This window comes from Siniperca chuatsi, linkage group LG11, assembly GCF_020085105.1.
Source record: "Siniperca chuatsi isolate FFG_IHB_CAS linkage group LG11, ASM2008510v1, whole genome shotgun sequence".
Taxonomy (NCBI): Eukaryota; Metazoa; Chordata; class Actinopteri; order Centrarchiformes; family Sinipercidae; genus Siniperca; species Siniperca chuatsi.
In genome coordinates this window covers 3,594,726-3,621,154 of record NC_058052.1, presented here as the reverse complement: position 1 = coordinate 3,621,154, position 26,429 = coordinate 3,594,726, and the positions used below count along the sequence as shown (strand labels likewise).

The window sequence follows — 26,429 nt, the reverse complement described above, 5'->3', positions numbered from 1 at the left end:
AAGCCCCCTGCTTGACGCAAAACCGTGGGCACGTCCGGTATTTGCCACCGCTGCCAAATCTGCGCTTCTATTGAGAGATCCCAGAATGTGACGTGCTGTCACGCCGGGAGAAGGGCGTCTGCCTCTGGTTGGGGGCAGAAGAATGAGCAGCCCAAGGACTCCCACCATGGGCCTGGGTGTGATGAGGACGCCTGGGAGGCAGAGGGTGCGGAGGTGGCAGCCAGGGAGGTCCAGGACGGCCTGCCCTAGGAGCCGGTCTCTCGTTGGATCTCTACCTGGGTGGGTGCTGCTGTGCTGTAACGTAAGTTAAGTACGTTACCTACGTCACATAACTAACATAAGTTAAGTCATGTAAATCACATATGTAACGTTATGTTACTTAAAACTTTAAATAAGCCAATGTTGACTTTTGGTTTCACACGGGACATGAACCCCGATCTCCTGGGTGAAAGTTTGTTTGTGCCATCCATCCACCCCACCACCTTCATAACCGGACTTTCTAACTCTTTATACTATGGCACCTGACTTCCTGATTTGCTCCTGTCATAATTACCACAACCACTAGAGGTTGCATCCTACTATAAACGTAAACATGGGTCGTAATAAGCTGCTTGCACAAACAACCTATATGCATGTTTTTCTGGTGAGTATAGTCTGAAAAGTAATTGTTACTAGGAAAAGTAACTTGCGTTACTTTGTCTGTTTCAATTATCTTATTAATGCACACATAGCTATATTATTTTAGTGACAACTGTCAAATTATTTAAATGATTTATCTATATCTATCATTTTACCCATTATCACTGATAGGAGTTATTAATACACCAGAAGGCAGCAACGACTAGTGTTCCTACCTGTAAGCTACACTTAGGAAAGTAGGATTTAGTTGAAGACTCACATGAAGCTGGATGTATGTTAACCGAGCATTGCTACAGTTGTTGATGAACCCAAGTTTCTTCAGTTTATATTAGAAATATTATAATCACTATGATGAAAAGCAAGCTCACAATGCCCAAACTGTCTTGTGCCACCATAAGGGCGGGTGACGTTAGATCATAAACCTGAAAATCTGGGGAATAGGCTGCGTTTGCTATGTTGCTATGGCAATGGCTGCGGATGTAGATGCAGTGGCTGGCAGCTCCTTCAAACTTCGCAACATTTTTGTTTTAATCTGGTTTGTTTTTGGCTTGCTGAAACATCATTGAATAATAACTCATTGGATTTGATTTAAAAGGGTAAGCCAAAATTGTTGAAATCGACTAGATCAGAAGATTTTGACTATGGCAATGGCTGCGTGTGCAGATGCTGCGGCCTGAAGCTCCTTCAAACTCTGCTATTTACATTCTTGTTTTTCATCTGTTTTTTGTTTTTTTTCCATTTTTCGGCTTTATTGCTGAAACACGTATTACCTATGACAATAATACATCATCTTTGTCATTGGAAGACAGCGCAAGACTCCGGCAAGATAAAAGGAGGAGGACTCTGTGTTTACATAGATGATGCTTGGTGAAAACCATATTATCATCACTATCTCTATCTGCTGTTTACATTCCATCAGACGCAAATTCAAAACATGTGGTGCAGAATTATTTCCTGGGTGAATACATGTAGTCTATGTATATATATGTATATAAATAACTGTCTATATATTGTTTGTGTATATTGTGTATATTTTATAGCATAATTTCCTGTGAATTCCTTGTGTATGGGTACACAACTTCAACCCTGCAATGGAAATGACTCACCAATAACAATGACAACTAATAAATACATTGAGATGCTTATGGATTACATGTATTTTTTGCAACAACAGCAAGTTTGATCTCTTGATCAAACTTTGATCTCTTGTCTGTCATTGATGTCTTTTACCATCTTAAAATGTAAACTTTAAGTATGGATAAATGAAGGTAAGAAGGCTTATGTTCCTGTACAAGCCATTACATTTAAGATAATGAAATGGTAGCTATACAATGTTTTTTTTATTTTTTAAACAGGGAGTAAAAAAGACATGTATTTTGAGTTACAGTGAAAAGGTATAATCATAATGTACTCCTAATAAAGAGTACTAGACACTGGACGTGAACATAAACAAAAGCTAACACATTCATTTACTGTGATCTTGATAAAATTGTTGACAGTGTGTGACTTCTTAAAATATATATGTATTTCATATTTTGATACATTTCTTAAATGTGGTGATTGAAGTTGCAAGCACCACATGAACAGGCCCTCGTACCTTTCTGCACGTCAGGGTGTGGCGCACCCGCAGGGAGGTCGGTTGACACGGCTCTGAATTTTCATGTGTTATTGGAACTGCATGAAGGAGTCAAATGTCACTTCCTGTGTCCACTATGTGGTGCTAGAGAACACCCGCAAATTATACATTATGTTCCAGTATGTCAAGTGTAGACTACACCATGAAAATTTCATGTAAATCAAATGATAATTGTCACACATCAATTAATCAATCAAACTTTATTTCTATAGCACCTTCCAACAACCGAAGCTGAACCAAAGTGCTGTACAACATTAAAAACAAGATAAAAAAAAAAAATAATAATAATAATAACAAATAATAATAAAAGTACAAATAGGCCAGCAGAGCACATTACGACATTAAGATAAAGAGAAGTGTCACAGGGCCACTAAGTGTTAAAAGCTATTCTAAATAAGTGGGTTTTAAGTTTGGCTTTGAACAAGGGCAGGTCAGTGATGGAACGTAAGTCAATGGGCAGAGAGTTCCACAGTTTCGGACCGGCCACTGCAAAAGAATGGTCGCCCCACTGTTTGCACCGGGACCGGGGGACCTCCAGCAGATGTTTCCCAGCAGATCGTAGAGCTCTGCTGGGTCGGTGAGGGCTCAAAATCTCACACAAATAGGAAGGTGCAAGGCCATTGACTGCATTAAAAACAAATGTCAAAATTTTAAAATTAATTCTGAACTGGACAGGGAGCCAGTGCAGGGAGTATAGGACAGGTGTGATGTGCTCGTGTTTCCGACTGTTAGTGAGCAGGCGGGCCGCAGCATTTTGCACAAGCTGCAAACGGTGAAGACCAGCTTGGTTTACTCCCACATAGAGCTCATTACAGTAGTCTATGCAGGAACTAATAAAAGCATGGATAGCTTTCTCCAGGTCACAACGGCTCAAGAAGGGTTTAACCTTTGCTAGGAGGCGGAGCTGAAAGAAGCTTGCCCTGACCACAGAATCAATTTGCTTATCAAATTTTAGACTGCTGTGTAATTTCACCCCCAAATTTTTCACAACGTGGTTAAAATGGGGGGTCAATGCACCATACCAGGAGCTGAAACGCTGGGCAGGTTGGATGTACCAAAAACAATAACAATAACATGGCTTACTTTCTGTTGCCAGTAGGTTGCGCAATGACTACTAATTTGCATGTAGATGTCCTCAGGCCAGGAATCTTATTAAACATGTGAAATTTGGGGCAGATTGGACAATGTACACTCAAGTTACAACAACTTCCTGTTTCATGATGAATAATGAGCCATCATGGCAACAGCGTTTGATGACAACTCAGAAGCTTTACTATTTAGTATCATCAAGGTCTTAAGACTTTGCTGACCACATATGAGGTGGATCTGGTTAACCTGCCATATTTACCACTTTTCTGGCAGAAGTAGATTTTAAGTAGATGGGAATATGATAAAAAAAAAATGGTATTCAAATCCTTTTTTTTATTTCTCTGGGGGAAGACCCCCACATCCCCCTGACTGAACTTATTAGTAGACCTCATGCTCATTTTTTCTGTAAACAGAGCATTTAACTCTAACTTTCAACAAGAGCAACGAAGTAGCTTAGCACAGAGTTAACTGAGGGCAACACTTTTATAGATTTTATACTGTGTGTTTTTGCTTTGTTTATATTTTAATAAATGCTTGTGTATAATTATGCTGGTTTCTTCTCTTAATGTTGCACAAGAGTGAATAATTCGCCAACTTCTTCTATGTAGAACTCCAAATCTTTCAACCTACTAGGGGTTAATAGTAAATTTGATTATAGTTATTACTTTAATTATTAATCAGAGTTCCAAATTGATAGTTCAGAATATTTTATGAGACTCAATAAACTGATTGGCTATCATTTGTCTTCTTTAAGAAGAGTGGTGGAACTTTTTAAATAAAATTCCTGAGGGTTGAGGAGTGATGACCCCGACCCACTGCATGAATGTCACACAAGGCCTACTCATAAAATGCACCGACTTCACCGATACCGAATCTGACTCCAAACTAAATTGAAAAGTTGACAGCCCTGGGAAATCTAATGGACACATACCATACACACTCCATCATCCACAGGTGAGACACTGAAGAAACATTATATAGATTTTTCTATCCTGTATAATATGAGTCCCAGGTCGGCACAGGTGATAATCTGATTTCTTGCTGCCCACGTTTGCTGCCTCACTGATTAAATGTCAGTATTACCATGTAACCTTTAGCTGGGAAGTAGCGTGCATACACACACACATATACACACAACCAACCAAGTTTTCTTGGTGGTTTTCTCCAACTGCACCAAAAAGCAGCTCTTGCTGTCATTCATCTCCCTCAGATGGATACATACAGGCTTCCATACACAGATACATTCACTGCCTCCATCGTGGTTTGGTAAATGTTTTTTTTTCCTCTCTTACATTAAATGGTAAATGGACTGTACTTGTATAGCGCGTTTCTAGTCTTCCAACCACTCAAATCGCTTCACACTACATATCACTTCACACATTGATGGCAGAAGGGTCATCAGTCTAAAGAAATTACACACATACAGCCCTCGGGAACAATTTGGGGTTCACACACAATTGCCTGTTGAACCAGAGTTGACCCTGTGCAGTGTGATTTGAACTCCCCCTTTTTTTTCACTTCCCACTATTGCTTCACTTGGCTCTACAAGTTGGAAATAGAAGCGTTTCTACGCCCAGGGGTGGTGGTGGGGAAGCTCCTTGGAGACGCTGAAGCTTTTCTGATGCAGAGTGTGCAGAGAGAGAGACAGCCTATTTCCGGCCAGAGCTTGTTAAAAGCCTGTCACAGTGGTGAACTTGTCATCATGGAGAAGAGAGTGATTGATCGGGAATGTGTCCCGTCAGGGGCACTGTGAAACCAGAGTCATGTCTTGATCTGAGATGGTTATCTGCTGGGTTTCCTGGTCTCCCTTCCTCTTCACCATCTACACCACAGACTTCAGCTACCACACAGAGTCTTGCTACCTTCAGAAGTTTTCTGATGACTCTGCTTTGGTGGGATGTATCAGCGGTGGTGATGAGCCTGAGTACAGGGTTGTGGTGGGTAACTTTGTCTCATGGTGTGAGCAGGACCATCTCAAGGGCAGCTCAATGCGACAAAGTCTAAGGAGCTGGTTGTAGACCACTGTTGCCAAATGCTTGCTCATGGTGGAATTTGTTGGGTCTCTGTAATTAAGATTATAAAGAGTACGGTCTAGACCTGCTCTATGGGAAAAGCGTATATATATATATATATATATATATATATATATATACACACACATATATATATTCATATTCATAAGTATAACTGTTATGAATTGGTGCTATATAAATAAAATTGAATTGAATTGAATGAGTGAAATTGAGATAACTCCATTAAAGATGAAGCTGTTAAACTTTATCCAAGGACCACAGCGAAAAGCAGAAATTCGTTTTCCCAAACTAACAAGCAGGGCAGTACTGAAATTAGCTGCCCAGCTACTGTAGCTCAAGGGTGGGCTTGTGTAAACCCAGCGCCCCCCTCACTGAGCCACCTCTGGTGCTAATTGTGGCCTGAGGCTGCAGACACTCAGAGGAACAGTTTATAGACGAACAGAGCGGAGAGCAACTTAATGTGGACAGTCGTTTTTCCTGATCTGCCTTCCCATTTTCTTTTCCTTGCTTTGCTCTTGTTTTTCCTTTTTACTGTAGTTATTTAGTTAAGTTATTTCTGTACATTCCTTTTTTCTGCACATTTTGCTCATTGCTGCAGACATTAAGAGCCATTATAAAGACATGTTTATTTGTATATATTCAACACTGATGTTGGTGGGCCACTTACAGGGAATATGTTGTAAATAGAGTCGACCTTACTTTGTGGTTCCCCCTCGTTTTCTCTAACTTCTACGCTTTTTTTCCTGCTGACGAATGTACGATGTGTTAGGTAATACCACCCACTTACTTGTAAGCACTTATGGCAGAAAATAAATGCAACCATATGCTGCCATTATATGTGTGCATGTGTGTGTCTATGTGTGTAGTTGCATGCTTTCTTTTGCACTAAACTGTTAACCACTGGCAGGCGTAAGGCCACGGGGTCGAGCATTTTAAACTTACATCATATTTCTCCCTCGTACTCACTGCTGTGTATATGTACTTGGCGTGCTGAATGTCCGTCTTAAGCTGCTCACTTCAGAGAATAAATACATGAGCCAAAGACAGTTTGCATTAATCACTGAACCTAAATGACACTGTCAGAATGGCACTTTGTCAGGGTCTGAGCCTTAGTGCTGTGCTTACCTCCCAATGCATTAACTGCCATCTTTATGATTAAAAGAGCTACCCCCAGACTGGTGTGTGTGTTTGTATGTGGGAGAGGGAGGGAGGTTCACAAATACTATCAAGTATACTGTGTCAGTAGGAAGTAAAGGAAACATGGATTATGTGTGTGAGACTCTTAACTTAAAATCAAATATTTCCTCATCTCACCATGATTTTCATGGACCAAACTGTTGCTCCATATGAGTGTGATATTGTTCAAAGATTTTGGGTCTATGTTTTCCAGAGAATTTGTCCTTTTTTTTAGTGGCTGGCCATAGCCTTTGCTATTGCTAAAAAGTTGATGATTCTCTAAATAGAGAGATGATGTTGCTACAGCTGTAGGGAGAAGGTTATGTTCATGGTAATATGTATTTATGCAAATTTTGGGGGTTTAATCACATTTGATATCTGAGATCTGATTTTTTTTTTAATACATATCTAAATACTTTAGTATTCTCCAACAGAATGACATATTACAGTGTAGAGAAAGCTTCAAAAAACATTTAGGCCACACTGTGGGAGCGATAAAGTTTAAAGAAAATATCGTTGCTAAAGGATAAATCATGATCTAAGACAACTCAGAGGTTCCTTACGGTGATGCTGGAAGCCAGGGCAATGCCATCTAGAGTAACTATATCTTTACATAACATGTCTTGGAGGTGTTTGGGGCCAAGTACAATAACTTCAGTTTTGTCAGAGTTTAACATCAGAAAATTGCAGGTCATCCAGGTTTTTATGTCCTTAAGCCACGCTTGAAGTTTAGCTAACTGATTAGTTTCATCAGGCTTGATCAATAGATATAATTGGGTGTCATCTGCATAATGAAAGTTTATGGAGTGGTACCTAATAATGTTGCCTAAAGGAAGCATATATAAAGTGAATAGCCGTTGTTTGTTTCTGACAGCACTCTCCCTCTACACATTGCATGTAGGTCTATGTGTGTGTATCTCTCTATCACACCAGATGCTAAGCATGCTTTGTCATAGATGGAGGAAAAGCCATCTGTCATCTGCATAAAGCAGCATCTTTTCTGCTGCTCTTAACACACAGCAGCCTCCTCAGATCTCTTTAATGCTGTATAGGATTTGGAGGATTCACTCTCACTTTCTGTGTATCTTTGTCTCTATTGGAGCCGCAGAGCTCTTATGTAATGCTTGTGGTATTACGTAAGTGTTGGGGGTGGCAGCGGCCTGGATTGGGGGTAGGGGGCTCAAGTGTTGTTTCTCTGCCTCTGGAGTGACGAACCATCCATATGTGCTTGGGTCAATCCACATTGATCTCACACAGCTCAGGGATTTGACAACTGACCTTGTGTGTGTGGCTAAAGCTTTGCCTCACATTTGTATAATTCTCAGTTTCCTCGTAGAGGAAATAAGATAAAAACCTTAAATGTACACTATGCTTGTGTGTGTGCGTGTGTGTGTGTGTGTGTGTGTGTGTGTGTGTGTGTGTGTGTGTGTGTGTGTGTGTTTAGAGCTAGACCAATAAATCAGCCAGGCCGATATTAGCTAATTGCAGACATTGGTGGTTAAGTAACCAGAAATAGCAGTACAGAACTGTAGAACTGTGAAATAGTGTCACCATTATAAATTACAAAGGTTGTCCACCAGAGAGCACTGACAAGTTGAGTTTACACTGTAAAATGTCCCACTCAGTATGTATCTTGGTCACAATTCTTAAAAAAAAAAAAAAAAATAATAATAATACTAAAATTTGTGGATCTGTATCAAGATTGTTTGTTTATGTATGTGTTCATTTAAAAAAAAGTTATTGGATTTTTCAAACTTCCAAATATTGGTATCAGTAGCCTAAAAAATCCAGTATTGGTCAGTATTGGTCAGGCTACATTTCTTACTTGCTGAAAACTGTTACAGTCTTACTGTATGTGTGCTGTGTGAGCTTCATTCCCCTTCAGTTCCTTGAAACACGTTAAAAACCCCTCATGCAGGTTAAAGTTTATAGATTATTGTTGTACATGTTCTTAAAAACTGTGATTTAACTATGTAGGTATAGATGTTTGAGAATTGGCCATTGAAGATTCTTCTCTGGCAGAAATAAAACCACTGTAGGCCACAGACATTGTGTCACAGAAAAACCCAGGCTATGAGGACTCATACTATTGTATAAGTCCAATAAGACATATACACACCACAACAATACAGACGTGTTCACCCATGAGTAGAACAAGAGTGAGTAACACCACTCTTCCATTCACACATCCCTGCAGCACTGAGGTATTTAACTGAGCTCTCTTAACGAAAGTGATTTGAGAAAGGATTGAATGTCTAGGACTGCTCATGTCTGATGAACTAAAGTGATGTTTGACTCCATCACACAACACAGTTATTTTTCTCTTGAGGGGGGGAGACCAAAACAGAGCTAAAAGGATAGTGAATATTGGACTTCGATATCGATGTGTTTATAGATTGTTGCGCTGCCCCTAGTGGTCATGAGGTGAAATTTTGCCTTGATTTATTGCCACATATTATTTGCCAAAAACCGCTAATGCACGACTGGACAGATATTAGCTGTAGCTAGCTAGCAAAGTACGCACTGAGAGTGTGTGTGCAAATGTTTTGCTCAAGTTGAAACATCAGCTCATGCAGATGTGTCTTTGCCTCAATTCCTGTTATAACTGATTTTTTTGTCTACTTGGGGGCAGCAGAAACAAGTTGTGAACACAACATTGACATATCGTCACCTTTTAAGTTTATATGGCAAACTTGTTAGCAAACAGTTGCTTCTTTACAGTTGCAGCAGTTATTGAAAATATTAGCATTCATTTGGAGTTTTGTTTGTGTCTACCTGATGAATGTAAGTCCAATATTCACTCTCTTTTAGCTATGTTTTTGGTCTCCATCAACTCTTGAGGGAAATATCTATCTATGACTAGAAATAAGAGGGAGAGATAGAGACAACAAAGTTTCCCCACCTGGGCCCAACCCTGGGACGTTGTGGTTCATGGTCAGCACTTTAACCCCTAAGCTATGGGGGCACTCCATACTTTTTTTAAATTGACTTTCAATGCATTTGCACTAGCTCTAAAATCCACCTGTCTGAATACAGCTTTTGTGTCCCATGTGTTCTATGCTCTCTACACGATACAAATGTTAACAATCGAATTGCACTGCTGGAATAGAACTGCTGATTTCAAAGTTTCAGGGCCCACGATTCACCAAGGTGTTTAGGGTTAGGGGTAAACACAGACTTTGTCGCTTTTCTACCCCTTAACAGTTAATTTAATAGCTCATTTTGGAGTTGCCAAGTTGCCTTTTGTCTCATTCACTGTTTGATATCCATTTAGTCACAGAATATTTATTTAATATTTAATATATAAGATTAGTGCAGAGGATGACGTCAGTGCAGTCCAACCACCAGCCTCCATATGGGTTTTTAAAATTCTAAATCATGACGGATACTCATATATGACTATGACTGATTATTTTTGATGAGAAAGAAGAATTTTGACATTTATATTTTAAGCACTTATCAGAGGCTTTCATCCAGAGTGGCAAAGGGCACCAGTAACATACTGTAATTCCTGTATAACATACATGCAAACATGAAACAAACATAACCAAAACCACGGTCAAAGAATGAAGTTTGTTGCATGTGATTTACATTGCAATCACTATTGAAATGTAAACTAAGTAAACATTTTATCCACGAACCCTACCTTATTTACATAATCTTTCTTTCCAATTCTAGTCTCATCAGTAATGTGATGTCTCACAAAACCTATAATGATTTGCTTTTTAGACTGACCATTCATAGTAAGTGGTAACAAACTGAGGACAGCTAAAGTGAAAACATTTATGAATTTATTTTGGATTGGAAATTTAGTGGATTTCTCATTGTGATTGAAAGTTGTGAGTGAATAAGACGTAAAGGTCTATTTTATTCATTCCAAGCTCTAACCTTCCCTTTCTGGAACACTTTCTACACTTGAACTCTCCCTTTTTCATAATTTTTTCAATGGCAGCTCCACACCATGTCAGAATCTTCATTTTGTCTATTTTTTCATTTCCCTTCCTGCCACTTTCATCTCTTCTGTCTCTCTCTCTGTGCTGCTGTCAGTTCCTATGAGCAGACAGGCCTGTGTTGTGTTTTGGCCACACAGGGCAGGCTGAAGCTGAAGCCGCCTGACTCATAAGCTCTCGGCTGTTGGGAGACAGAATGTCACTGCACATTGGGTTGCCTTCACGTTACACAAGTGCACGCACAAACACACACAGCAAACAAACATGTATGAGGAAGTACACATACTCACACCACACAGATAGTACAGAAGTACACACAGAGCAAGCCAAGCAAATCCCAAATACATACACACACACACACACACACACAGTAAGTCACACTGGACTGAGGTTATTTTTAGCCTGGCCACTCATATGCAGACTCATGCAACAGGAAATGCACATGATGGCTATGAATGAATATGTGGCATATTTTGGCATGTTGTGATTGTCCGCTGCTGTCAGACAGTGATGGATTCATGGTGTCAGCTCTGTCAGGTCGAGGATGGAGGGACAGAGTGGTGTCAAAGGGATATCTCACTCAGGGCTGCTTCACACTGAGCATGTGTGGATCACTGGATTCAAACTCTTGGGCGTTTCCCTTCCTTGGTTCAGGCTTTTATTTTAGCCGCAGCACAACAGTGCCATGCACTCAGAACTTGAGTGACTCCAAATAATTGCATCTGTATGCCTAAAATGCAGGTTTGGCACCCCCTCCAACAGAGCTGAGATGTAGTCATTAGCAGTAAAAATCTCAGGATTGATACATCTTGTCCTATCTCCTAGGATACGATATGTTCGTCTTTGTTTTTCATATTTTCATTCGGTTTTATTCTGTTACTCTCCTCTCGTTTCAGATCACTTCACTTCCTGCCCCTTGTGTGTTACCGCCTGTCCTGATTACATGCGTCCTAATCAGCTGCACCTGTGTCCTATTGTCTTCACCTGAGCATATAGTCTGCTACTTCTCCTTACTCATTGCTAGTTGGTTGTAGTACTTTCAGTCTCATGTTCCAGCCTTTTCTCCTAGTGTGTGTATTAGGCTAGTGATTGGAATATTAAGATACGTTTCCGAATATAAAAGTGCCGTAAAATAACATGTAGGCCTATAATGGCGTTCATGCGTCATTGTTTCCTCCTCTATTTCGTATATATATGCAAGGAGGCTGCACTGCTGAGTAAAATTGTGTGTACACTTGCCAAAGAAACATCAATTTCCGACCTCCAACATTGTCTGGAACGCAGCATAAGAGACAGGTCGATGGCTTAAATTAATTGATCGTTGAGGTTAGTTGAAGAAGGTCGATAGGGAAAAGCAGTCTAAATATATAATCAGTTTTTACAGCTGTTTATAAGGTTGAGGGCAGGAATTGATGAATTTTGTCTCTAATAATTAAAATGTTATCATTAAAGAAGTTCATGAAGTCGTTACTACTGAGGGCTATAGGAATGGCTCAGTAGAGCTGTGCCTCTCTGTCAGTCTGGCTACAGTGCTGAAAAGAAACCTGGTGTTGTGCTTATTTGCAGTAGCACACCAAAATCCCCAAATTCATTAATTAATAATCCAGGTTATGATTAGAATGTTTTACAATGTTTTGTAGAAATGATATATTGCCCAAATGTTTCAGACAAAGTGGAAATGACAATTGAAATGTGTTTATTGCTATATTGTTCACAAGACATCACACTGTTCTCTCCTGTATTATTATCCATTAAGGGGAAATCATTAAGATACAAGTCTTTCTAATGAATGAAAAAAATTGTTTATGGTTATTTTGTTAATAAGACCAACAGTTAACACATACCTAATACTTTTAACCAGATGCTGAGTCTGAAAACAATTGAAATCTAATATTTGGTTCTGTCATTTGTCCACTTCTGTATAAAACTGCAATGATTTTGTTATGTGGTATCAGATCAGCTGCAGCGTCATCATAATCACTAACTAACTAGTGTCGGTCCGGAAAAAGACTCCTGTGAAGGCTGGTCTTGTGTATCCTCACTCCTTAGCAAAAATAAGAGCATTGGAACATCCTTCAGCAGAGGTGATTTTTCATCTCACCTTTTCAGCCACTGGACCTGTTCCCTGACTGACCTTGGGATAGTTTGCTGAGACAGCACAAACAAACTGTGTGTGTTTGTGTGACAGCTTGGACAGAATGGGCCTCATACCAGACCACTACTCATACCTGGGCCCGAGTGGAAGACCTCAGGCGGACAGCCTGGTGGCAGGACAAAGGCGGTACCGTAGACCTCAGGTGTATGGCCTGGGGGCTGGACAGGTGCGGGGCAGAAAACCTCAGGAAGACGGCCTGGGGTAGGACAAAAGCAATGCTGGAGATCTCAGGCGGATGACCCGAGGGCTGGACAGAAGAGCAGAGCAGGTCTGGAGGTGACCAGATGTGTGGAGCAACTCAGGAGGTCTGCGACAAAGGCGAAACCCTTCTGGAGGTCGGACTGGAGGCCGGCAGCGAAGGCGAAGCTCTTTGGAAGGTCGAGCTGGTGGCCGGTAACATGGTTGGAGATCAGGACTGGGGTTCTCTGTGGCGCTGGACAGCTGCAGTCCAGGTTTCAGGCTGGTGGCCAGCAGGCTGGAGTACAGGCTGGGATGACGGCTGGAGGCTAGTGGGCTGGAAGCTGCAGGCTGAGGTACAAACTGGAAGCTAGCAGGCAGGAGTGCAGGCTGGAAACTGGGGACCTGGGGCTGAGGCTTGGGTGCAGAGGAGGCTAGAGAGTTAATAAAACCCTCTACAAATCTAGGTAGCAATTTTAATAACCAAGGCTTGGAAGTAACTGTCTGACGTGCCATTGTCACAGCAGCCTCTTTCTCCTCCATACTAGTGGCGTTTTCACAGTAGTTAAGAAGGCACTCCATTCAGTTCCTCCACAGAAAATTATTCATCTGCTGGGTCCATTTCTAGCCAGTTTGTTCTGTCGCAGGTTGTCAAGCAGGGAACACAAGGAATACAAGAAGTTGGACCCAAACGCAGGCACAGAGGCAGAGCTGGTACAGTTCAATGATTTAATGGCAAAAGAAAGTGTACAGCAGGCTTATGGGTATGATGAGGCAGGCAAAGTTTAAACCAGGAAAGCAGTCCAGCATGACCAAAGTCTAATCAAATCAGGCAGAAACTCCAACAAACACTTGACACATGGATACAAAGACTAACTGGCAAAGAAACAACCAAAGCACACAGAATATATACACTCAGTTGAGGGGAGATAATGAGACACAGGTGAAACTAATCAGGGCAGGGCAGATCATCAAAACTGGCGGGAAAAGCAAACAAAGACAGGAAGTCAAACTACAAGATACATGAGGGCATGAGAATATTTCAAAATAAAACAGGAAATAACTCTACACAAACCCAAAACCATAACAGCTATTTATGAAGTTTGTGCAGTTAAGCGAGTTTTGTGAACCCAACTTGGAGCACTTGTACAAGCAAACCCCACAGAAAAATGTAAGATAGAGTTGGGATTAGAAAACGAAAATGATTCCTGCATGAGCCTCAATGATTTCACAACTTTCAAAACCAGGAGGTCTCTCATCTTCTTAAATTTTACATATTTTGTGCCTCCAAGAACAAATCTGTCTCTTACCTGTTTGTGTCCATTGATTATGTATGCGTTTGTGCTAAGTGTGGGCTATGCTACAATTTAAGTTTCAATACATCGACATTGAAATGAAAGGAAAATTTGGGGGAGCTGTTGGTCACTATAAAAAAAAATCAGGGTGTATCTTTAAATGTACAGATTTTTTGTTGTCCCTTGTGACAGAGTGACAGTTCCTGATTCCTGCTTATGAGTTCTTATGACTTTTCTTCACATGCCTTGCTTCTGGTGTAGGCTAATTGTAAACAGAACAAAAGCATCGAATCAAACTATTTTTCTGTTTTGGACCAAAGAGGTGGTTGGTGTGAGTGTACCATGCCAGAAAGTCTTGACAATCAGACACATGATTTTGAGCAGCTCTTAAAAATATTGGGCCTTATACATATGATACATCCAACCATCTGTTACGTGACATATTGATGTACTAGTTAGTGGGAATAACCATAAGTAGAATGTAATGGCTGGATTTTTGCATCAACATGAATTATATTGACCAATGACCAAAATCTTAAAATCCAGTCAGGAACAACAGTAAATAAAAGTTATTCTTAAATGGAAAACAGACAAAAGCTGTGTATTGTGGCATATTATCTTTTCATTTCTTTGTCTTTTCCTTCCTGTGGTATGTTTATCTATAATTGGCATTTAGAGAGTTTTGTCTGACGTCACTACTTTTTATTTATACCTCTGCCTCCTTATTGGATTTTAAATTCAGTCGCCCATTTGACTTATATCTGTGCTTTTCACCTTGATTTTATTTATTTGTTTATTTTTCTGTTTGTTTATTGGTTAATGATTCCACATGAGTCCTTCAGGATATTGTCCTCTCTCACCTGCTGTTAATTTTTCATATTTGTTCTACTTTCAGTGTTTCAGCATGTGTGTGTGTGTGTGTGTGTGTGTGTGTGTGTGTGTGTGTGTTTTTCTCTGCAGCAATCCATGAGTTCCCCAGGGATTACTTCACCAACCAGGAGCGCGTTGAAGGAGCAGTGGGCCTGCACGTCCTCTGTGTGAGTGTCACCTGCAGCACTGTATATACACACTTAGTAAAATGTCATTTCTAAAGTCGCTCTTGCTTTCTTCATTTGTGTAGGTTAAAATCAATTATACAACATTGGAAAAGGCCTCTGTGAAGGACATCAGGAAGCTGAGATTACAAAAAAGATCTTAAATAAAACAGTTTGATTAAAAAATGCGACATGGTGAATAATAATTACTGCTCATATTTCCTACCAAAGCTTAATCAGTGCATCAAAGACTTTATGCAGCAGTAAATCAGTGTGCAAGCTGCTCTGTTATCTATATAATGTAAAAACCACATATACTACGCACAGATACAGCACACACACATCATCATTTAGCTATAGACAAATCTAGGCTGCAAGTAGACAAGCTGCCATTACTGCAGTGGCACCTCACTTATAGTGCATATAACACTGTAATATATGGAAAGGATTTCAATTTTTAAGTGCTTTTGCCAATAAATCTGTCCAGTAGATCCTGTAGAGACACATATGCCTAAAATATAGTCATCAAGTGGCATTAAACTAAAGGTTATAATCTACTAAACATTTCAGCGAAATGTAGTCCAGTTTTAACAGACCACTAGACGTCTTTTCTCTTTCTGTTCAGCTGCCCCAACAACAAAATGAGACTGGAAAAAACAGAAAAGGCCACAAGCCTCTGCTTCATGAAATCAATTTTACTTTCCTAAATCAACATTATCATTAAATCCCCATGTTTTGATTGCATTCTGAGGGGCTTGTTGACAAGGACCAACCAGGGACTGCAAAGAAACGCAAAAGAGTGTCTACACAGGGCCGATGGTGAGCCCATTGAACGAGTAACAGTAAAATTTTAAAAGTCATGCTAAAAAATTTGTAAAACATTTAATGCTAATTAGCTTTTATGATAAGATGATAAGAAATTGCTTGACATTTGACTGTGCCTTGCTGTTTCTAAATTCATTGATATTCTCACATCTGTCCTATGGTTTAACTACCTGGTCCCAGGCCAACCAGTCTGTAACTAAATCCATAGAGTGTCTTTACAATCGGGCCTTAAAAATCATGGTCAAAAAGCAAATAAGGTACCAGCATCGCCACATTTTAAGTAAATACAAGATTTACTTAAATACAAGTTTTGCAAACTTTATTGATTTTTATTATGTATGGGACTTTCTCCCCAGCCTTTCTGCAAATATATCAAGATATTACAGGGCTGCAGCAGATCCACCTGAGCAGCTTCAAGTGACAATTGTTAAGTTTCATTCTGCAAAACATAATTTGCTCATACAGCTTTTTCTGTGAAAGGAGCCAAGTTCTGGAACTTGCTACCTGATCACTTGAAATCTGTTGCAGACTTCACCACTTTTAAGAGAGCTACCAAATCCTGGCTAATTCAGGAACAAACCTGTACTCATGTCTAGTTTTTAAATGTAATGTTTTTAATATGTACTTGATTGTATCTTGTTGTATTCAGTTTACCTTTTTTACCTCACTGTTTTAATCTCTTATTTTCATAAAAGCCATTCTAGGGACAGGTGTTGCAAATTAGCATCCACTATAAACACTATGATACACACATACACACACACACACACACACACACATCCATAGACGAGTCGGGGACATACAAGACACACCAGAGTAGGAGAAAACAACAGAGAACACAGGGCTGGGGAGGATAAGGTGGCTGACTACCACAGGTACTTGCATCAGATAGCTGTTTTCACGTTGTCTGTGTATACTGTATCTGTCCCTATCAAATAAATCATAAATAAATATATTTTGCTAGCTTGATGCTATGTTTCCTGGCAGAAATTCCACTTTTACATTATCATGTGTTTCAGATTTTTAATAATATAATATTATAATGCATTTATTTTAATTGCAATGCAAGGAATCATGGAGTTTGATGATTTAAATCATAAGCTGGCAAGTGATTCCTACTGGGTTTAATTAAGCTAGCTAACATTACTCCACACAGCACGGTAGGAGTGATACGTTAATTTTATTTATTCCAAAGCCTGTTTCATAACCAGTTTCAGATTAGTCTTTTAAGACTTAACATATCTGTTGGAGGGGGTGACTGCCGACTGTGAACACCCTAAACATCTTTGCCTCCACTGTTAGTATAAATGTGTGCAGTTCCATTCTGTCACCACAGTAATGGTGGCGTGGCCAAAGAGTGTAACACATAAATCAGCTGCCAGGATGTTTTATGAGTCTGTGGTGGCCAGTGCTATCCTGTATGCTGTCGCATGCTGGGGCAGCAGGTTGAGGGTAGCGGACGCTAACAGACTGATCCATAAGGCCAGTGACATTGTGGGGGTGGAGCTGGACTCTCTGGCGGTGGTGTCAAAGAGGAGGATGCTGGCCAAACTACATGCCATCTTGGACAGTGTCTCCCACCCACTCCATGACGTGCTGATCAAACAAAGGAGTACCTTCAGCGGAAGACTCATCCCCCCAAAAAGCACCACAGAGCACCACAGGAAGTCATTCCTGCCTGTGGCCATCAAACTCTTTAACTCCTCCCTCTAAGTGTTAGTCTATATGACCCTAAGTCATTAAACTGGACATTGATCTTTATATCTCTGCAATATTTGACATAATTGTGCAGTATTCTGTGTTAATACTCCTGTGCAATATACTCTTTTCAGTTTAAAATTCCCTATTTATTGATATTGATATTTATTCATACCTCTATTACTGCTGTGCAATATCCTCCATCTCATAATCTTAATAAGCTACACTTGGCAGTTCATGCACTATTAGCTTATAATTATCTTGGTACTTTATTTTCTGACCTGTATTATAGTGTAATATATTTTTTTTGCTTAGTACTTCTACTCCTGTGCACTGACGTGATAGTGAGCTGCTGTAGCAAAAGAGTTTCCCCATCGGGGATCAATAAAGTATTTCTGATTCTGATTTTGATTTGTCTATATATGCAAGATCCTTCCATTGGTTTCATTCATTTAGTAACATTAAACCTAACACTTTGATGTTATCCTCACTCTTAAATTCCAAATTCTCAAATAAAAGCTACTATTCAAATAATGGCCAACACAAACAAATAAATTAAGTTAATTAGTTAACTTAGGTTTGGGAGCAGGGCCACGCCTCAACCACACCTCTAAACACCTGTCAAGCCTACTTACAGTGGGTACGGAAAATATTCAGACCCCTTTAAATTTTTCACTCTTTGTTTCATTTCAGCCATTTGCTAAAATCAAAAAAGTTCATTTTATTTGTCATTAATGTACACTCAGCACCCCATCTTGACAGAAAAAAACAGAAATGTAGAAATTTATGCAAATTCATTAAAAAAGAAAAACTGAAATATCACATGGTCATAAGTATTCAGACCCTTTGCTCAGTATTGAATAGAAGCACCCTTTTGACAGTACAGCCATGAGTCTTCTTGGGAATGATGCAACAAGTTTTTCACACCTGGATTTGGAGGCCACTGTGCTCTTAGTAACCTTGAGTGCTGCAGAAATTCTTTTGTAAACTTGGCCAGATCCGTGCCTTGCCACAATTCTGTCTCTGAGCTCCTTGGGCAGTTCCTTCGACCTCATGATTCTCATTTGCTCTGACATGCACTGTGAGCTGTAAGGTCTTATATAGACAGGTGTGTGCCTTTCCTAATCAAGTCCAATCAGTTTAATTAAACACAGCTGGACTCCAATGAAGGAGTAGAACCATCTCAAGGAGGATCAGAAGAAATGGACAGCATGTGAGTTAAATATGAGTGTCACAGCAAAGGGTCTGAATACTTATGACCATGTGATATTTCAGTTTTTCTTTTTTAATAAACATTTCTACATTTCTGTTTTTTTCTGTCAAGATGGGGTGCTGAGTGTACATTAATGAGAAATAAAATGAACTTTTTTGATTTTAGCAAATGGCTGCAATGAAAGAAAGAGTGAAAAATTTAAAGGGGTCTGAATACTTTCCCTACCCACTGTATACCTGCTCAACCATCCTGCTCCGTTTGTCTCAAATTACTCGAGGACAGACAGACCGTGTTTCACGCTTAAACGCAGGATCACATTATCTATACTTGGTACAAATGCTGAAATTTCGATTTCAAAAGAGTCAACTCATCATGGATCCTGAACTACAGATCAACTTGCCTGATTCCGATGACGATTTGTATGACAATTTGTTCGAAACCGGTTATCCTCCAGCCATGACACAGCAGTCAGACGACAGCCAAGCATCGGCATCTCCACTCAAGCTCTCCTAACAAGATCTCTCTGACTCCCGGTAGATCTCAGCTGTTGTAACAAAAGAGTTTCCCCTCGGGATCAATAAAGTATTTCTGATTCTGATTAATGAATTAATAATAATAGGAATGACAGTCATGGGAATAAAAATGACAATAATAGTAACAGAGCCACTAACAACAACTGTAGTAGCAGTTGTCGAGCAGGAACACGGGGGCAGCAGGTGGCCCACAACCGCAAATCCAGTCTCTGCAGCTCCAGAGGTAGAAATACCTGCTGAAAGCAAGGTTGACATTTTTTATACATTTGTATGTATAAGTATATTGTTAACTAGAAATTTATTACTTGACTGTAGGCCTGTAGGCCCTGATCTAACGGCATCATCAAGTTTGCAGACGATACTACGTGATTGGTTTCATCAGCAACAACGATGAGACTGCCTACAGGGAGGAGATCCAGCACCTGGCGACATAGTGCTCAGACAATAACTTGCTCCTTAACACCTCCAAGACATAGGAGCTCATCGTGGACTTCAGGAAGGAGAGAGGAGGCACACATGACCCCATTCACATTAACAGGATGGCTGTTGAGCATGTCTCCAGCTTCAAGTTCCTGGGGACTCATATTTTGGAGAACCTGTCCTGGACCACCAACACCTCCTGCCTGGTCAAGAAGGCTCACCAGCGCCTCTGAAGAAGACCCAACTGTCCCTAGCTATCCTGGTGAACTTCTATCGCTGCACAGTAGAGAGCATCCTAACCAACTGTGTCACAGTCTGGTATGGGAACTGCTCTGCTGCAGAGCACTGGAGCGGGTGGTGAAAACTGTCCAGCGCATCACAGGGACTCCACTTCTAGCCACTGAGGACATCCAGAGGAAACGCTGTCTGTGTTGAGCTCACAGCATTCTTAAGGACTCCTCTCACCCCGCCCAGAGACTGTTTTCTCCCCTGCCTTCCGGCAGGCACCTCAGGTGACAAGGACCAGCAGACTGAGAAACAGCTTTTTTCCCAGAGCTGTCTTCCTACTGAACTCCTCCTGCTGATTCCATTCCACTGTCCCCTCATATACCTTAACTTTAAATGCTGCTATATTGTTTTTGCTGCTGCTCTATTGTTTTTGCTACATGTACCACATGTTCATTTGCACTACCGGACTATTAGTGCTATTATTAGGACTATTTATACATATACTGCATCACTTGCACTCCAGTACTATGTACTGAATACTACAATAACTCATCTACTGCACTGTTAATTATTTCTGTCCATAATTTGCACTACTTAATATTCAATGCACTACTGTTCTGCCCAGTCCAATTCATTATTGTACATATCCATCAGTATACTTCTGTTTATAGTAATACCATCTGTATATAATGTCCATAGTACCACTTGTAAAATATTTTCATAATATTGCTCTTTCGTACATTTATGCACATACTTTCCTGCACTTGCTTATTGCACTGCTGGTTAGACCTAAACTGCTTTTCGTTGCCTTGTACTTGTACATGTGTAATGACAATAAAGTTGAATCTAATCTAATTATGCTTGCTCTTCAAGATTACTCCTAACTGTATAGATTTGAAAGAGAAGAAATCTATATTTATGGATTTGGAGCTCAGCTAATCATGCAAGGATTTCCATAAGTTTTGGATTGTGTCAAGCATAAAATAGGTGATGTTTCTACATTTACGTGGGTTTGCGTGGGTGAAACTACAATGGTGCATTGCTGCCACAAGGAACTGTTGGACGGCGTTATCTCATTTCCTTTCGCAAAGGATGGTCCAGTGTATCCTATACTAAAGGAGATAAGAAAGAAGCATCAAAGCACCTTTCCTTAACATTTAGAGAATTTGACCAGCTCTTATCATGGCTGCCACTTAGATACTTCTGGGTCATTTCACTCGGTTAGAACTTACCATGCCTCTGTTTTGCAAAAAACACTGTTCAACTGCAACCCAGGTAACTGCAGGGCTGATGAGAGAAGTGGGAACAGGTGTGTAGATAGGTGAGGTACTCAAGTGATGGGTAAAGGAGGGAAAGTCTGAGGGCATTTGATGGCAGGTCTGGGGAGTTGGAAGAAAGTACATGGCCTGGGAGAAGTGAGCCGGGGCTAGAGACAGGGACAGAGAGCAATGCAGAGATAGATAAGAAACTTTATTCTCCATTACATTAAATGAAATGGAAATTTGCCTTTGGCATTCTGGCAAAACAGTGTAAACAGACAGTAAAGGGCAACTAAAATACATAAAATTCATTTTCAGCAGCAGCAGTTTTATTTTATTATGGCGCTGTTCAGAATGGCCACAGCCGAGGTACTGGGTACTTCTTGTACCCATTTTTTCTGGGCTAGTGGGACCTTGAGTCTTCTGCCAGATGGTAACAGCTGGAATGATGAGTGAAGGGGCGTGAAGGGGTCTTACAGACCTGGGTTGCCTTTTTGGTTATGGACCAGTTGTATAGGTTCTGGAGTTGGAATTGTTTATTTCCAATGATCTTGATAGCTGCTTGACCACCTGGGTCAGCTTGTTCCTGTGTCTACCTGAGAGGTTCCCATACCAGGAGACAATGTTATAGGTGAGAACACTCTTAGTGAGTGACCTGTAGACCATGGTCAGGGTATGTTTGCTTGCTGGAAGCTCCTCAATTTCCTGAGGAGAGAGAGCCGCTGCCTTGCCTTTTTGTAAATGTAGTCTGCATTGGTCTGAAAGGAGAGTTTATTGTCAACTGTAAAGTTGCATGTCTACTGTGATGCAAGTGAAAAGGCTTACAGTGCTGTGGCATATCTACAAGGACAAAACAAACAAGGAGAGACTGTTACAAGTTTTGTGGCCTCAAAGTCGTGAGTTGCACCACTAAAGAAAATGACATTGCCTCGTTCGGAGCTGATGGGTGCACTTGTTGGAGCAAGGTTAGGACACAGTCTTCTCAAACCACTGAACATGGAGAAGGACCAGCTAAACCTGTGGACGGACTCGATGATCACTCTTCATTGGATCCGCAGCTCAGCCCAGCGGTGGAAGCCTTGTGGCCAATAGAGTGACTGAAATTCAAGGGCTCACCAACCCAGAGTTGTGGTCCCACTGTGCTGGCAAAATGAACCCTGCTGACGTGCCTACACGAGGTCAACATGCACAGAGCCTTATTGAGAGCCAGCTATGGTGGAATGGACCCACTTCACTGTCCACAGCTGTAAGGGAAACGGACATTGATGAGAACTATGTGGTTAATGAGGTAAACACTGAGCTGAAATCAAAGTATCAGACTGTTGTACAGCTTACTAGCACAGAACAAACTGAACCTCTGTTAAACTTAGAGAAGTACAGTAGACTTAAGACTGTGTTAAGAATAACTGCATGGGTCAAACAGTTTGTTATTAATACACGGGCCAAGCAGAAGGTTCAGGGAGAGTTAACCGCAGAGGAGATTAATGCAGCAGAAACGTACTGGGTAAAGGTGACACAAAAGAGCTGTTTTAGTTCTGAACTATTCCAGCTAAGGTCAAGACAAGATGTGAAAAGAGACTCAAAAATCAAAGACTTGAAACCTTTCTCAGATGAAAATGGTCTACTATGTGTTGGGGGAAGACTACAGAACACTGACTTTAGTTTCAGAGAGTAACACCCCTGGGTATTACCTACAAATCACAAATATTCAGAGTTACTGGTTCAGTCATGTCATGAAAAGGTAATGCATGCTGGTGTAAGAGACACTTTGATTCAAGTCAGAGAACATTACTGGATTTTGAGGGGTAGACAGCTTGTAAAACGCATTGTTTCAGGTTGTTACATTTGCAGAAAACTAAAAGTAAAGGCAGCACAACAGATTACTGCTCCTTTACCTCGAGACAGAGTGACTGAATCCCCTCCATTTGAAGTTACAGGGGTAGATTTTGCAGTACCCTTGTATGTTAAAACTAGGGGGCAGTCTACAAAGGCATACATCGCTCTTTTACATGTGCGGTAACTAGAGCTGTGCATTTAGAGTTGGTGTCAGATCAGACAACTGAAAACTTCCTCTTAGCTTTAAAAAGATTTATTGCTAGACGAGGGCTATGTAGGATCATTTACTCTGACAATGCTAGGACATTCAAAAGAGTAGACAAGGACTTGAAAGAACTATGGCAAAATATTAAAGGGTCAGAGCTCACAGAGTTCTTTACTGACAAGGGAATCACTTGGAAGTTCATTGCTGAGCGAGCAGCTTGGTGGGGGGGCTTCTGGGAGAGGCTTGTGAGATCTGTGAAAACGTGTTTAAAAAGGGTACTGGGGAAAGCCTCATTGAACTTTGAAGAGCTAACAACTATTCTTGCTGAATTTGAGGCAGTGTTGAACTCCAGACCTCTGTCGTATGTACACAGTGAGGCTTTAGAACCACAGCCACTTACCCCTTCTCACTTTTTGGTTGGTAAACGCCTAACTTCACTACCACCAAAGACTGTACCTTCTCCAGTTCCGGTAACAGCAAACAGTGAGGAGCTGGGTCGAAGGTGGAAATACCGGCAGAGACTTATAACCAGCTTTTGGAACAGCTGGCGCAGAGACTATTTGATGGACTTGAAATCAGCCCACAAATGTGAGACTCTTACACCTACTGCACTCAAAGTAGGAGATGTTGTCTTGATTGGGGAAGACAACACACCCAGACAGACCTGGAAAATGGGTAGAATTACAGAGCTTTTTCCAGGTAGGGATGGTCTTATACATTCATATATTGTTCGCACTCCTACTGGTAGTTTGTTAAGAAGACCCATTCAGTTGTTATACCCTCTTGAAATATATTGAGGTATTATTCGTCCGATAGGTGAGGAACAGCTGTTCATCGGGCGGGAGAATGTTGTGACTTATTTGTATTTAATATGTTGTGCAGTTGTAAGAAAAATGTATTTTATTGTGAAAGGTGCACAACAGGATGTAATGTGTGTGTGTCCGCCATCTTGACTAAAAGAAGAAGTTCGCGGTGCTGCAGCCAGAGTTCAATAAAAAAATGTGAACTCTTAAGTTCCAGCAAAGACATCCGCCTCTGTCATCATTGGGAAGCTTTCACGTCGTAATAGCATGACTTCAAGGTTTAATAACTTTGGTGGACTGCATTTGTCTTCTTTTTTTCATCTTCCTCCTCCTTCTTCTTCCTCCTCCTCCTCAAAATGCCTGGCCCCGATATAACGCGTTAATTAGTGAGCTTTAGAGGTGCTCATATGTGGATTTTGTTACCTTCGGACAGAGCCAGGCTAGCTTCCGCTCTTTCCAGTGTTTGTGTTAAGCTAAGTTAGCCGGCTCCTTGAGGTAGCGTCACAGACAAGAAAGTGTTATTGATCCTCTCATCTAACATTTTAATCTGACTTACCTGCACACTGAGTAGTTATGAATCCCCCATTATCATTAAGCTAATTACCCCATGGCTCCAGCTCCAGCAGCAGAAAGTAGGCAAATAGGCATATTTCCTAAAATGTTAAACAAGTTATTAAGGTTCTTTGGCAGAACAGAAAATGTTAATTATGTATGGATGTATTATAGTATCTACTTGGTTTGTGTCAGGGCTCAGTTTTAGTTTTAGCTAACATCAGGTGAATGATGGTAGAACCTGTGATTCCAGTGTAAACTGAGAAAATGGAGCACAAATGTTTTTTCAGCAGGTGTCTTGGCTAGTTGTGTATTGTTCCTCATGTGTGTGTGTGTCTGTGTGTCTGTGTGTGTGTGTGTGCTTGACCCCTGCAGGCGGTCTACATGTTCTATGCCCTGGCCTTGGTGTGTGATGACTACTTTGTCCCCTCACTAGAAAAGTTATGTGAGGTAAGAAAACACTGCAGGTTATTACTGCACTTCTACTGAGCTTACATCACCACACACACACAAGAACTCTGTAAGTAATGCGTTGTGATGTATTTCTGTTAAAAATAGTCTTTCTTACTTTCTTTCTTTTTGTCTCTCAACCAGCGACTTCATCTGAGTGAGGATGTTGCAGGAGCAACCTTTATGGCAGCAGGCAGTTCAGCTCCTGAACTGTTCACCTCTGTCATTGGTGAGACACATACACACAAACACACACGCACATTTGCATACATACATTCACACAACTTTTGAAGGAAGTTTATTGACCACAAAACAAGTTGAAAGTCACATTTTTTGTCATAAGACTGAATAATGTTGAGGTTGGGAATTGTTGGGTCTCTGTAAATAATATTATCAAGAGTACAGTCTAGAACTGCACTATATGAAAAGTGCAATGAGATAACTTCTGTTATGAATTGGCACTATATAAATAAAATTTAATTGAACTGAATTTACTTGCAAACTTTAGCTAAATGAATAAAAATTAGACAATGCATAGACCTACAGTTGCTTAAAATACTCCAGAGAAATCAAACACTGAGTCATATCTTACATGGCAATAAGAAAGAGTGAAAACTAAACCCCATCCAACTGAAGGACAGGAGTAGGTATTTATTTAACCTCTTTCTATTATACTGTATAAAAATATAACAAAAAGGTTGTATAAAAATAACAACAAGAAGGTTGATTAACATTATATATCATGACTCACAATAACTTATTTATAGCAGCATAATTTCAAGACTCATGTTTAATAGTTAACATCAATAGTAGTATGGAGGACCAGAACTGCCAAAATCAAAAATAAATAAATGACTCAATGAATTAATTAATATCCCGTTAAATGCACCAAAATAATATTAAAATTAATTTAGGCATTAAATAATATATAAAATGTGACACAAATTGATATTTCGGTTTTTACATTTGTATTGATCCCCCTATTTATTTACTTTCCCATTAAATGTTTCATTGTATTAATTAATTATTTACTCATTTACTCTTATTCATTTATTTATGTATTCATTTATTTATTTATTTATTCACTTATTAAATGTATTTATTTATGTATTTATGTATGTATTATTTTCCCTTTGCATTCCCCCCATTTATTTCCCCAAACTTTTTTATTTCTGTCTTTTCTTTTTACATTTCTTTATGCATTTCTGCTTAATTAAGCAAAT

The 26,429-nt window shown here is 40.2% G+C and overlaps 1 protein-coding gene across 5 annotated transcripts in view; it reads left to right on the top strand.

The window, feature by feature from the left end:
* slc24a3 (solute carrier family 24 member 3) overlaps positions 1 to 26,429 on the top strand; it is a 134,342-nt gene that overhangs the window by 84,326 nt on the left and 23,587 nt on the right. For all 5 annotated transcript variants that reach the window (XR_006379802.1, XM_044213493.1, XM_044213492.1 and 2 more), the window contains 3 exons: positions 15,111 to 15,187; positions 25,132 to 25,206; positions 25,351 to 25,435. Coding sequence is in view for 4 of the 5 variants with exons in the window: in XM_044213493.1 (XP_044069428.1) it covers positions 15,111 to 15,187; positions 25,132 to 25,206; positions 25,351 to 25,435 (237 nt within the window). In the remaining variant the exon portion in view is untranslated. The remainder of the gene's footprint in view (positions 1 to 15,110; positions 15,188 to 25,131; positions 25,207 to 25,350; positions 25,436 to 26,429) is intronic.